The sequence below is a fragment of the Coenobita brevimanus genome, chromosome 92, assembly GCF_032717465.1.
Source record: "Coenobita brevimanus isolate Jiangsu-jjx chromosome 92, ASM3271746v2, whole genome shotgun sequence".
NCBI classification, from domain to species: domain Eukaryota; kingdom Metazoa; phylum Arthropoda; class Malacostraca; order Decapoda; family Coenobitidae; genus Coenobita; species Coenobita brevimanus.
In genome coordinates, this window is record NC_137045.1 from 6873195 (window position 1) to 6888414 (window position 15220).

General features: G+C 42.6%; 1 protein-coding gene across 1 annotated transcript in view; it reads right to left on the minus strand.

The window, feature by feature from the left end:
• The window catches only part of LOC145412066 (uncharacterized), a 58626-nt gene that overhangs the window by 19119 nt on the left and 24287 nt on the right, over positions 1-15220 (minus strand). The window contains exons 7-8 of the mRNA XM_080281983.1: positions 13882-14054; positions 12785-12934 (exon numbers count right to left, since the gene is read on the minus strand). Of these exons, the coding sequence (XP_080138109.1) occupies positions 12785-12934; positions 13882-14054 (323 nt within the window). The remainder of the gene's footprint in view (positions 1-12784; positions 12935-13881; positions 14055-15220) is intronic.

The following is a 15220-nucleotide window of genomic DNA, read 5'->3' on the forward strand; positions in this document are numbered from 1 at the left end:
TTTATTCGGCTATGAGAACCCCAGTGAAAGAGCTGAGGGAATTTCAAATGTGAATCAAAAACTGACTTACCAAATCGCTTAAATACGGCAATTATGATTTAGCATATCAGTCACAGCACTAAGACTCTCCTGTCTCACTCATTCCTCCTCCAACCTCCATCCTTCTCCCTCAAGTAGCTCAATATATCTCCATTAACTCCTATTTTCCCTCCTCAGCCAACAACGTAATTAATATGTTGGACACTGACCGCCTAATGGAGACATCAGGCCCAAGAAAAAAACATTCCTGATCCTCCTCACGATAGCTGGACATAACGACCCTAAAGGCGAAGGGAGGTAAGGCCGCGTATCCCCCGCCGCGGCCCCGGGGATGTGCCCTCGGGGACGCCGGTGTATAAGCGTGATGTAGTCCCAAACACGACCACTTTTTGCAGAGGCCGGACCTGCGATTATTAACCCTCTGCACCACTATAGCGCCTCTTGTTTTCGCCTGTCATCAGACGATTTTGTTCAGCTTTGAAGAGACTTTTACTACACACAGTGCCGGTACAGAAGGGACCTTGCGTAGTGAAGATTTTAGAAACATTTTTTAGAGACCGAAACCAGTACCCTGCAATTAGACTAATCCTTTCTGCAAGATGGCGCCTTGTATTTCGATTACCTGTAGACAATTCTCTTCACCTAAGAGTTTATTCTTCGAAGAAAAAAGGAAAATATGCTCTATTCAGCAACTCTTTTCAACTTAGTTTTCTCCTAAAACCCGTGTCACATGACACCTCAGAACTGATTTAATCTGAGTAATCCATCTAAGCATATATCAAATCCTGTCAAAATTTTGCCCTTCTAATTAGACGGTTGATATATCAAATACGGCCGAAATTTGTCCCTCTTCTCTCCCGTGCATGATAATTTTAAGTTTCACAGGATCCCGAAAAATTACAATAACAGCGCAGCTCAAAACTCCCGTGCAAGACAGTTCCAACTATACTCACGCTCTCCTAACGCTCCCACAGAATACCCGACAAAGCGCAACAGAGTACAAGCACATTAACGTCCTCACAATGATGAATCCAACATGGCTCCACAGCAAGTGTATCAAACAGTATATAATTTTTCTCCCTCGACTCATTTTATCTCTCATGCAAAATAATTTCAACCTACACACCCTCTCCACAAGTCTAAAAAATCTCATCATACCCATCTGAAAGAAAAACCATATTACAATCAAATTAGAGCTAAAAACTGAGCTAACTTATATAATCCACAAAGAAATGTATATATCAGACAATGCCTAAATATTCACCATCTATTCATTTTAACTCCCTCGCAAGTCAGAATCAGCTCTACGCCATCTCTGCATAAGTCTAAAAATCCCCCTGTACCCCCTGCTTGTGAAGGCGAAATGGGCTCGTTTATAGCTCGTTTGGCCGGGCAGGGAATGGAGAGCAATTAGCTAATAGGGGTGGTTGGCGTAGTCCTACTCACGGGCGGGGGACCAATAATGACCCTGGTTATCAGTGCGGGTCAGCGGGAGGGACGATAAGGGACAACCACGCCACCACCACCACGGCCAGCAGGATGTCCTAATGTCATTCATCCAACCTTACCCCATCCCCCAGCCACACCCGCTGTCCTGTCACCACCCCTTAACTCAGCCCTATCCAGTCCCCCAGCCCTTTCCTTTCAGGCCCCTATCCCCCTTTCGTTCCATGTCCCTGTACTTCTAATACACTTCATCCATCCACCCACTAACCCATCCACACCCTTCCCGTCACCCTCTTGCCTGACACTTAATGCCCCTCATTCACAGCGCCAACCACCCCTTCATCCTTTACTCTGCCTCTATCTTTCTTAAACACCCTACTACCTCCCTTCCTCAATTCCTTTCTTACTCCCATCCCCCCTTTCCCTCCACTCATGTCATTCCCACCGCCCCCTTTCCAAACGCCAACATCCCCTGCTCCTTTTCATCACCCTGATTCCTCCCTTAAAAATATAAAGGATGTAAAATTGCATGAAGTTAGGGGATAGGAGAGATATACTCCCTCCTCTTTGTCCCCTGTCTCCGCTATCTCCCAGGTTCATTCCACACTCTTCTTTTTCCCTCTTAATCTCCCTTACCCAGCCTTCATTTTAGTTTCCATAATCACTCCTCCTTCAAGTTCCCCCACCTCCCGGCTTTTCCCACCCAAAAAAAAGGTTAAGACACAGGAGGAATTAGGAGGGAGGCTGAATAAAAAAAAAAACATGGGGCAGAGGTTTTTCGTTGGTTTGTTTACTTGACTATCATAGAGAAGGGTTAACCTGTGAACGTCCACCCTACAAACTCTGCCAATCAGCGGGGATCACACCTACCTCTGAGCATCCCCCCAAAGTGAGGCCACTGCTAAACCTACCGGGCAGCCTTTCTCTCCTGCCTATCCCTTCATCATCCCCTTATTCTCTTCTCTATATTCAGCCATCCCTAACAACTCTCCTTTAACTTTTATCTTAACTCTCCCTGGCTCACTTTCCCCTTACAACCCAACTTTCCTCCCGCCTATCCTCTCTTCTTTCATCCCCCTTAATCCTCCCTCTCTCAGTCCATACTCTCCTCTCTAAACCAACCTCTCCTTCAGAGCTTCTTCCCTTTCATTACAGCCTTTTTTCCACACCTCCATTCTCCTCTTCCACCGTCTTGCAACCCTCCGAAGGCTATATTTTCTCTCAGCTGAACAAAATCATCCGTTGCAGTCAGATACTTAAATGCTCCCTTCTCCACAGCTGATGATGATGTTACGACATACACACGGTTTACCGCTGGATTTTTTTGTTTTTTTTTTAATGCAGAAAACTACGTAATTACCTTATTGTTTCCTGGCACAACTGTAAATACATCCCAACTTGAAGCAAACCCGAAATAATTCAAGAGAGGGAACACATATAGAAATAGAGTGGCTATGCTAAGAAAGCACAGCAACGTCTCATTCGAATATTGATCTTTACCCTTGACCTTGGCCTTTGATCGATCTGCATCATAAGTAAATGACTTCTTCCCATCTCCACACACAAAGTATGTGCCAACTGTGACCGAACTGGATCAGGCATTCATGAGTTAACGCCGAACTCTGAACCATGACTTAGACCCATTACCCTGACCTCTGATCCATCTGCATCAAATTGAACAACTTATTCCCAGACACAAACAAAATTTTGATCCACGGTAAATCATGCATTGATGAGCTATTATGTTAACACAGATTTTTATGTATACATACATAGAAACTACTCGATCACAATAGCTATGCCTTTGGCGTCTTTAAAGAAGAAAAGATGTTCATCTCGGGAATGGAACATGATAACTAGATCAAGAAATACATTAGAAAGACTTTGTTTTGTACCTGTGTATCCGACTTTGGGCATACACTTGACAGTCCGTTCCCTGAGACCATGTAGCCCTCTCGTGTAACACATACCTTCACTTCGGCACAATACCCACTGTACATACTCAGTACATGTTAAGACTACTTCATTCAGGGTGGTATCAGTAGGGGTATTTTTATGACAAGTCAGCGGATCTTGCAGTTCAAGTGTTTTAACGAAATTTCAATCACCATACAGTTCCATGCCCCAACTAAGGATCGAACCAGCATTCTTTCGAAAAGCATACATCTCTAACCATCCGAACACTAAAATTACAGAACGTGGTAACTACAGAAAACAAGAATGACATAGCAGATCAATTTTGTAACCATCTGACCACCACAATGTAACGAGAGAAAACAAGAAGGGAGACAAAATTAAACAATAAAGCGCGGACAGACGCAGGAATCACGAGAGAGAATTATGAGGAGGCGAAGATGGATGGGCGGGGGTAAGAGGAGGCTGATGGCAGTGATGAGGGCATTTAGGGAGATACCAAGATATTAATCCCCACCATAAATCTCCCTCTCAAGATTCCGGCCATAAATGCGAGGATAAAGCAGAGATAGTCAGCACGCATGAGGTCGCTCCCACGGTGCACCCTTCTTCATATTTCCTTGAGGGGCTTCTTGCGACTGTGAAGGAACTCGACTTAGATATAAATAAATAAATAAATTAATTAATTAATAAATGTGAATTACTTAACCTCCTCACTACGATAACGTTCCTTATTTTCTTGCCACCTCTAGACTTAAAGGTTGTAATGTATATGAATAATGTTCCAACTGTTTTAACTGGAAAGATGCAAGAGTGTTTCCAGCGCCAGTTAATTTCTCTGGAAGAACTGGCGCATTTGAGAAGCCAGATTATTATTATTATTATTATTATTACTAAACTACTACTACTACTACTACTACTACTACTACTACTACTACTACTACTGCTGCTACTACTACTACTACTACTACTACTACTGCTACTACTATTACTACTACTACAACTACTACTACTACTACTACTACTGCTACTATTATTACTGTTACCATTATTATTATTATTATTATTATTATTATTATTATTTCTACTACTGTTACCACCTGACGATTTCATTCAACATACTAAACTTTACCATGTCTTAAAGCATATCAGGGAGACGTCCTCTATCTCCACGTCATATGTACAAGGAATGCAGTGTTACGATTGTGATGACAGTGAAGCTGAAAGTGATGATGATGATGATGATGATGATGATGATGATGATTGTTATACGGCCAGGTAAGCATCATTACGGCGTTATCTTGTTTATGTGGCACCAGCATTTTAGTGATCTGTGTTCCTATCTCGGCAACTGGACGGCCACTGAATTTCTCATGAGGCAACAAAGGAGAAATCACATAGCCTCTTTAGTCTGGGGGAGTCTCAAAGTGTCTGGTGCGAAGGGAGAAGAGGCAGAGAGAGAGAGAGAGAGAGGGGGGGGGTCACAGTGAAAGAATTAATAACTATTGGTGTATTAATGAAGTCTGCATAAAGTAATAGAGAACGACAGAGGCCTGAAGTGTACAAATCATGAGAGAAGTGATGGAATAAGCACTTAAAATATGACTGTACAGTGACATGGAGAGAAAGACGGACAAATGCAAAGTCTCGTGAAGGTTATGCATCGGTCTATGGGGGAAAAATAAAGAGAAATGCTTTGACTGGATACTAAGAGTTGCTGGAAGAGACATAATGCAAAGGTAAAGCAGGGTATATGAGGGAGGATGGTGTGTTGCGGGATCGGGGGTCGCTGTTGAGTATGGACAAGTGAATGACGATCTTTTTGTCTGTTTCGTTCCCCATAGGACGTTATATCGGGCAAAGGATAAAAAAAAAAAAAGACAAGATTATTTGAACATGTATATAAGGTCGAATGTGCTGTTTAAGGCAAAAGATAATTAAACTAATAAATAAATAATAATAATAATAATAATAATAATAATAATAATAATAATAATAAAGGTCATATCTACGTGCCTGACCTTCAACATCAATACTTTTATTGTTTTTTTTCCTACTCCCACTACAGCCATTTTAAATTATACACGAACGTCTTATATATATATTACAACTCACCCAAAGACTATAACCCCTTCATTCCGGGTACGTCTTTCTTGCTTCATTCATGCTAATTTCAGAGACTTGTTTACTTTTGGAAGGAATGTACACAGCCTTCATTAAACCCTTCACTACGAGACGCCTCCATTAAATCTGAATAAAATCGTCCGGTGGTAATAAGAATAAGTCGCCGGATTCAAGAGGTTAGGGAATATTGTAAGATCAACGTATGCTATTCCCCACCAAAAGAGAGACAAATCTTTCAACATGGAAGTATATAAGGACCGGTGATTACTCGTACTACATTTTCCCGTAATGCTGATGGACTGGAAACGCCTACCACGAAACATTAAAGTGTGAAAGAGCCTTAACGCATTAAAAAAGAAAAAAAAAAAATCTCCACCAAACAGGCATTGACCGGGCGCAGACATGTTTATCGCTTGGAGTCGGGGATGGCTATTTACATTCTTCTGTCCCTCTCCTGATGATTTTTGCAGCTTGGGAGAGATTATTTGAACTGGAGGTGTTACATATAGTCACAGCAAACCTTCTTTCCCATCGTTTCCACCTTCCTTCCCCTCTTTTCCCTCTTCCTTCCCATCTTATCCCCATCTTTCCCATCCTCCTTTCCTCCTCCCCTTCTCTCTCTCTCTCTCTCTCTCTCTCATCAGCACCAGCGGACTGTCCTAAGGTTAATATCGTCTGGTAGTAGCAAGAATACACTAAACTCTTTTTACTCTAACTTGGCCCGGATTTTCGTCCTTTTGCAGCATCCTTTCCACGTCACTTCTTGACTAGCATCATACTCGTATTCTGGGGTTAATCTACTGTTATGCCTCAGCATTTAAGGTTGAGAGATGGCAATGGCAGGCCAAGTTAGAGTAAAATGGATATAAAAAGAACGCTGATCCAAGTGAAAGAAGTTCGTACTGCCAATGAGATGTAAGCTATGCAAATTTTATAAAGACATTTTAATATACTGGTAATCAAAATAAATGCCATGCTAATTTAAAAGAATATCGACATGTACTAATATCCTACTAACTGAACTGAAATCTATGCAAATTTGAAGTATACCTGCTAATTACATCCCCCTGTACTCAGCTAATCTGGTCCCATAAAAAGGACTCAGTGAAGAACGCCTTAGTGCCTTTTTGTGTTGTCCTTGCTTGGAATCTTGCACTACTGATATATCATAATTTTAATCATATATTTGGCTCTTTCTATTATGCATAAAAAGTTAAAAATTAGTAGTAGTAGTAGTAGTAGTAGTAGTAGTAGTAGTGGCAGTAGTAGTATTGCCGACCACAGGGACACCACAGCCAGTCCCTTTAAAACAGCGCAGGGCAAATGTGGTGTTGAAAAGAGTAATGGAGGTAGGACATTAGAAGGGACTTAGGAACTGCGACAAGTGAACTACACAAGGAGCTATCATACAATTAAGAGGAATGTGAATCAGGCAAGGGACAGAGATAAGAAGTTAATAAAGGCGACTAAATATAAATATCTGTTACACAACGGGCACACTAACGGAAGAAAAACGAGAACAATGAAAATTAATGACAAGGAAAATGCAAAAGTAAAACCAGACACACGAACAATATGCGGAAGTATTACCGATACAAATTAGAAAGCCCAACAGGTAAAAATAAACCCACTATGAAAGCAGAGATAAACTAAATCAAACAAAGCCAAAGAGGAGTAAGGAGAGTATTGTTAAGGCTGGAGAACCAGGGGGAGGTCCGAGAGATTGAAGGGGGAGGAGTAAGAAGGGAGAGAAGAAAGGAGGGGAGGAGTAAGAAGTATGTGAAGAAAGGAAGGGGCGTTCCTTATTCTGAAATCACCTCTATTGTCCACCAGAGGGGAGGAGGAAGGGTCGATGTTACCATACACTCGGCTCTTTCCACAGCTGCACGACAATAATCTACTAACACTCAGCACATACTGCACTTTCAAATGAAGATTATGTTGGGTAAATATATCTTCTCCGGCACTTGTAACCTAAAGAAATGCTTTGAAATTTGAAAGGCAAAGTTGTCGTACAGCTGACATGCATGACATCACCCCGCCTTCGTCCCGCCTACCATTACTCCCTCCGCGTCAGAACCCTACTAAAGAGCACTGATATTTCCCAGCACTGACTTCTTCCATTAGCGACTGGAACGGAAGGGCCTAATGGAAAGAAGTAATGGACGTTACATACACCCGCATTTGAAAACAGAAAAAAAAAAAAAAAGGGGTTCTAAACTTCCGCCAACACAGGGCGGCCATTGGTGACGTCACAAGTAAACAAAGCCTCCGTGGCCGTCTACTCAATCCGGCTACATAAACAACCCACCACCTCCACCACGAATCCTCCCGCCCCTTGAAAAACGTGTTACAGAGACGGGAACAAGACCAGATCGTCCAGAACACTACTCGGCACTTTAGATAAACGGGTATCGGGCCATCTTTCCTACCAACGTGCCGAATAAATACTAAAGACACCGAAAGCGTATCGAATAAAATGCTTGGGCGCCGATAATCGAGCTAATTAAGATAGAAGGCGGCCATTAATGTAAGATGTCAGAGGAAGGGGGGGGGAGAAGGAGGAGGGAGGAAACGGGGATTAAGGATGGAAAGAGGAGGGATGAAGGAGTAGAGAGAAAGGATGGAAGAAAAAAAAATGGAGAAAGAGAAAGCAGAAATGGGAGGAAGGATTGAGAAGGAAAGAAGGATCGAAGAATGAAGAGGAAAGGTGAAAAAAAGGAAAAGAACACTCGACGGAGAGGAGGTGGAGGATGGGAAGCAGAAATGGGAGAGGGGACCGAGCAAGGAGGGAGGAAGGGCGTATGGAAAAATGGACAGGACGGATGGAAGAAGCTGAAAAATAAAAATGGATGAGAGCAAGAAAAGCTATGACGAAAGGAATACAAACGAAGAAAAAAAAAGGAGGAGGAAGGGAGGGAAGAAGATGAGTAATGCCAAGACGAAATCAAGAAAGGTGAGGAACCAGGAGTGTGAAAATACATGGAAACCAGAAACAAGCCACAAAAACCAAGCCGACTCAGGAGTTGTACTGCTTATCGACCAGAACCCGTAAAAGAAAAACACACCCACGGGGCCAGATGTGTTAGCGAGAGGCGTCAGATGTGTAGGAAGATCAGGCCTGCTGTAGGAATGTGTGAGGCAGGTGTGTGTATGGTGAGGCAGGGGTGAGCTAGGTATATATGGATGAAGGTTGGATCTCTGTGTGGGAGGTGCAGAAATGCGGGTGGATGTCAGGTGTTAAGAGTGAGGCAGGTGTAAGACAGGTATGTGGGGTAAAGATGGTATGAGTGATGAAGTGTGTGTGTGTGTGTGTGTGTGTGTGTGTGTGTGTGTGTGTGTGTGTGTGTGTGTGTGTGTGTGTGTGTGTGTGTGTGTGTGTGTGTGTGTGTGTGTGTGAAACAGAACTGTATGGTCGGTTTGTGTGTGTGAGGAACGTGTGTGGTGGGTATATGCAGAGCGTCAGGTATCAACGTATATGTGTGTGATGAGACAAATGTGAGGCAGATATGCGTGGGAGGGGAATGTGTGTGGCCGGTAGAGGAGATGAGTCAGGTCTGGGGACGTGTCTGTGATGAGGTACGGGTATGGTATAGGTCTTTTTGAAGCAAGTATTTTATGGGACAGAGGACTGTAATGAAAATGAAGCAGGTGTATGGAGGGAATAAGAAACTAGAGAGAGAGAGAGAGAGAGAAAGAGAGAGAGAGACAGACAGACAGACAGACAGACAGAGAATGTGTCGAGTCTGTGAATGGTAAAATAGGAAAAAAAAAAAAAAACAAGGAGGAGGAGACGGTGAAAAAAGAGTGGTTGGCTATGTTGTCGGCGTGGGAATGAGGTGTGAGTGAGGTGGGCCAGGTAGGGGAGAGGGACCTGGGTATGTTGAACACAGAGGGGAAATGATACATCCAGATTGAGGTGACCGATATATAAGTGGAATGACAGCTATTACACAGCAGCTATATACACAGCTGCAGAGCCAGTGTAGGGATAATAGGAATGAGTTGCATATTCCGTTTGTCTGGAGTCAGTTGTATAGGCTAGTACTGAAATAAATATGTACACTTAACCAGACGATATAGGACTGACTTACTAACCTTAACTAACAACCTTAACTGACCTACCCCACACCACTGTCTATTCTCATGATTTGTTTGAATATGTGGCATCTGTGTGTGCACAACTGAATGTAATCTGGTCAAAAAAAAAAAAAAACTGAACCAGGTGAGAAATACTACAAAAACAGACAAGCAAAAGATTAGGTCATTTATACAGCATATCTAATCATCTGTGAAAAGTGAGATGAGAAGAAATCAGCAGCACACAACCTCTTAAAAGAAAAACTGCGAAATCTTAACCAGGTACAATAGTTAACAGTCAACCATCCACCAAACGAGAAGCTTTAGTAGGGCAGGATTGAGACGTGGCCTGCAGATACACACCCAGCCCCCAGTTCTCCCTCCACGTTACCCGTCCTGCCCCGCCCTGCCCAGCCCTCTCCAGCGCCTACACCAGTCCCATCAAACTTTTAAGGAGCTGCTCTTATCTCTGTGACGACTGTGCCATGAGCAGGTGAAGTATCTTTATTTCTGACTCTCAGTTCACTACACCTCTCATGCTCTTTACTTATATCTTTTAACTCTACTCCACCGACGGCCATTTGTACTACTGACCACTCTTTCAGTCTGCTTCAGTCCTTAAGTTTATTTCCCATTCACAGGGCATTACGGTATCATATACTCTTAAACTGGCACAGCTGACTGCTCTTTCTATTTTGGACAGCGTTAACTTGTATTTCCAATCCATACGGCATCGTATTACGCTCATTTCTCTATTCTTGCCGGGAACTAATTTTTCACACAACAGTAAGAGTACAGTACAGATTATTGTGAATTCCTTCCACAATGCAGTTACCAAAATGCTGATGCCAACGACGTATCTTGCATTGTCCACCTGTAGTCTAAAATCCTAGGCCCCCCTTAAGTTCTCATGAAATTCGTGCCTTCATGAGAGCGCAGAACCCAATGAGCGCTGTCTTGTTTAACTGTGGTGCTGATTACATTGCATTAGTGTCCCTGGCTTTATCGTGCGAAGTGTGAGTGTTGACGTAAAGATAGGCCTTGTTTCCTCCTCATCTTCATCACAGTTGGCTTCTCTTTCTTTTGCCTTTTCCTTCCCCCCCCCCCATGCTCATGTCTTCTCATTTTTTTCTTTTGTTTTTTTTTCTTTCTGGGTTTTCGGCTGCAATTATTATTTGATGTTGCTTTATCTTGAGGAATTCAAAACGTTGCCACCGCTCCTTCCTTGGTGCATACTGAGGTGGGTGGTGATGCAACGAGTTCATGTTATACAAAAACCCATACTATTTTATCCGTATCGACTCGCTCTTAACTGTTTATCCACTTAGCCAACAGTTTTTATTTCACTTATTTATTCATTTATTTATCTATTTTTATTCTGGTTTCCTTTTCTGCCAGCATCTGTGAACATTACTTTCCAGTGTGATTTTTTCCGCGAGTGGTGAAGTGAATGACAACGGCACGTAATCTCGTCACTTAAAGAGGCTCCCAAGCACCCCTTCCTTAGCGATTTATTATTGTATAAGGCCGGCTAATATAACTTGTTCGTTATTTATGAAGAGTGTGGTGACAATAGAGTGATTTAAATAACAGAAGGGGATAACCACGAGTAATTAGCAAAATAAATCGCTCAGGAACAGGTTTTCGGGCGCTTCCTTATCCGACGAGAATACGATGACGAGGGCTGGTATGGGGACCGTATTCTCGTCGGCACGTGAGGCTTTCTAACATCTTTTCTTTAGCGACTTATTTTGCACGTGACACATTACTTTCTTGTGTATTATTTATGCCTTTCGAATATCGGCAGTCATGAATACCGGTACATTTACGCAACAGTTACAGAAATTAAATATACCCTGTTTACTCTAACTTGGCCTAAAATTATCATCTCTCCATCTTGATTACTGAGTTGTAGCAAGAGACTAACACTAAGAAATGCTATGGAAAGAATGCCAGCGAGGTATGTTAAATAAGCTGCAAAAGGTTAAAAAAAAAAAAAATCTGTGCCAGGTGAAGATAATATGACTATAGTAACACACAGGTACCAGGGAGCCTCCTTTGAAGGCTGGTAAGGGCATGATGCGGTAAGATGCCAAGGTAGGGGGTCTGCTCATGGAGGCGTGGTCCCATGTAGCTGACATACAAGCAGGTAGGCTTATACAGAGGCTTTTATGACCGCCATTTCATAACATACTATAGAAAGTGATCCTCAGTATAAGGTGATACATATATATATATATATATATATATATATATATATATATAATCAACTGGTATCAAACTACCTTTCTTTCATGTAAAACTTTTGGCCACATACAGAGTTTCTCGTATTTTTTCCTTTCTTTAATCCAATTAAGTTCGTTGTTAGGACATCATGGAATGTGGCGAGAATGTTGTCTGGATCATCTCATAAATCAGCTTACATGTAGGGGCGAGGTGCTCCAGGAATGTCACCAGTCGCGACATAATGGAGTGTGACGTAACCCGCCTGGAAACCACGGTCGTAAATGTACTGTGTCGTACGGCATGAGGCTTGACGAGCGATGTGTTGAAGTGTGGTGCTGCAGTTACCGTCTTGATACGACCATGTGTGTGTGTGTGTGTGTGTGTGTGTGTGTGTGTGTGTGTGTGTGTGTGTGTGTGTGTGTGTGTGTGTGTGTGTGTGTGTGTGTGTGTGTAAAATTTTACCCCATAATACATTGTCCCAGGTGTTTCACTCAATCACAATCGCAAAAAAAAAGTCACTAAACAGATTACACGAAAACTTACATTTAATTCAGCCTCTTACACAACATGGTTCAACGGAGAGGAAAAAGGCGAATACAATGTCGGCTTTTTCAATACGGTACATTTCTCGTGGGTGATGAAACACTTGCCTCCAATAAGACATCCTTTTGTACAATATAGGTTTGCAGACGCTCACGTGTAACAGTATATCTCCTGGTAAATATTGTCTCTTTTTTTCCTCCTCTAACGAATCCTAAATCGTATGGGTAAAACTTTGAATTCATGTAAGCCTACTGAAACAACGCATCCTCCGCCAGAAGCAAAGAGACCGAAAAGAAACAGTTAAAGAAATATATGATCTCTCTCTCTCTCTCTCTTTCTCTCTCTCTCTCTCTCTCACACACACACACACACACAGCGCCATCCCTCCCACCTCAGCAGCAGGAGTACTCACGCCATGCAGCTTGAAGTAGAGTCCACAGGCGTTGCACACTGGCTCTCCATTGTTGTTGCGGCGCCAGAGGGTGGTGTTGGTGGTCTGGCAGTTGGAGCAGGTCATGCCGGAGCGACGCTGAGGCTGGGGCGTCGCTGCTGGGGCCACGTACTGAGGGGGATAAGGGTAGGGGTTAGGAGAGGTCACAATAAGTCAACAACATAAATAATAATAATAATAATAATAATAATAATAATAATAATAATAATTCGCCTAGGCCCTAGAGACATAGAACGTATACATGAAGAAGAAGAAGAAGAAGAAGACGAAGAAGAAAAAGGAGGAGGAGGAGGAGGAGGAAGAGGAGAAGGAAAGAAATACTGCAAAATCACATGTCACTCCCGAAACTACTTCCTGCCAGAGATGGAATCTGACCTAGTAGTTTCGTGTACCCTCCAAAAATATACATAAAAAAATATTCCCTGCATTAGAAAGAATTAGAATTAGCAGTCACAATATTCCCTGCGAAAGAAAGGATTCAAACTAGCCATCTTGTATGTCTGCTTCTATAACAATGACAATACACCCTGCAAAAGACGGACTAATAGGACTGGCCAGGCAACTGTGTGTGGACGTGGGGTCTGTTGATGCCATTAGCCCCGCACTACTGAGATTGAAGACACTGAAGAGGTAGTGCCTCGGGATTTCTTGGGATCTGGGTCCGTATTCTCGTCACGTTAAGAAAGCTCCCTAGCACCTTTTCCTTACCGATTTATTTTTATATACGGCTGGTTAATATAAATGTGTATGTTATTTAAGCAGAATGACTTAAATGACAGAGAAGATGAGGCTAAGGAGTAATAAGCAAAATAAATCACTTGAGAGGGTGTGCTGGGGAGCCTCCTAAACCGACGAGAAAACGGGCCCTGAACTCACTATAATATAAACTATTAAATAAAGATGGCAATACTCCCTGCAAAAGATGGGATTCAGACTGACAATCTTAACTGTGTCCTTTTAAAACAAAGATAATATTCACAGCCAAACGCGGCATTCTAACTCATCATTATACGTCCCTCTAAAAAAAAAACAATACACCCTGCAAAAATCAGACTTACAGGGCTGACGGGGCGACGCTGTGTGCGGACGTGGGGCCTGTTGATGCCGTTGGCCCTGTTGTAGAGGCCGCAGGCATTGCAGAGGTAGTGGCCCCCGGAGTCGCGGCGCCACAGCGGGGTTGTGATGGCGCCGCAGTTCACGCACTCACGGTTCTCATTGCTGTCAGGGTCGCCTGTTGGGTGGAAAGGGTGTGTTAGCGAGACGTATTCTGGGAAAGTGTGGAAGATAAAAAGCCATATAAGAAAGCTGTTATGAATGGAAATATTAGAAAATGTGTCGTGCGGGGAAGTGTTGGCTCCCGCACTCTCAACTTCGATGCTGTCCGGGTCGCCTGTTGAGATGAAAGGAGTGTTAGGGCAAGTATTATACAGGTGACAAATACAACAGGCAAAATGTTATAGGGATAGGTAGGCCTACATACACAACAACAAAAAACACCTTATCAGATTTGCCAAACAGAAGAATAAATCGAAGTCACTAGATTAGCAGAGGTATAGGGAAAGCCGCTGTTCACGCACACTCGTCTCTCGTTCCTGTCAGGGGAACGGGAGATACGAAGTTAAGGAATGTGTTAAAGATGCTGTTAAGGAAATCACGTTTGATTACGCTTTGGTTTGGGAAGTCAATCAGGTATGACTCTGAGTTGGACTTGATGGCAGTGCACTTTGCTGGCGTCTGGGGCTCTGGGGCTTGGTATGGGGTCCTGGGTATGGAAGAAGCATGTTAAACCTGGAGGACAGAATCACATCAGGGAGTATGGTCTTCAGTGACACGGTGGAATATGAATGAGACCTGAAATTCTGCTACGCTAAAGACATACATGCAACATACATTATATATATATATATATATATATATATATATATATATATATATATATATATATAGATATATATATATATATATATATATATATATATGTGTGTGTGTGTGTGCGTGTGTGTGTGTGTGTGTGTGTGTGTGTGTGTGTATTACATTTAACCACGTCCTCACCACAAGTCTACGGACAAAGCACGCCTCTTTCGTGTGTCCAAGAGCCTCACAAAATTGCCAGTATCGTGAAAAAAACAAAAGTGGATATTTTTACAGATTTATGGCAACATCGAGAAATTAAAACAGTAAATTATAAGTGGATAGTCACATTGTTCCAATTACATTACCTCCTTCCTAGCGATTACAACCATTTCTCTTCTCTTCTTACTTCCACCGGAGATTTTTTTTTAGATTATCAAAAGCCAGACTGGAGGGATTACATATTGTCTTCATTAACCCCTTCAGTACAAGAAGTCTTCCCTAAGCTGAATAAAATCGTACGGGAGGGGTAAGAATGTAAAGGTG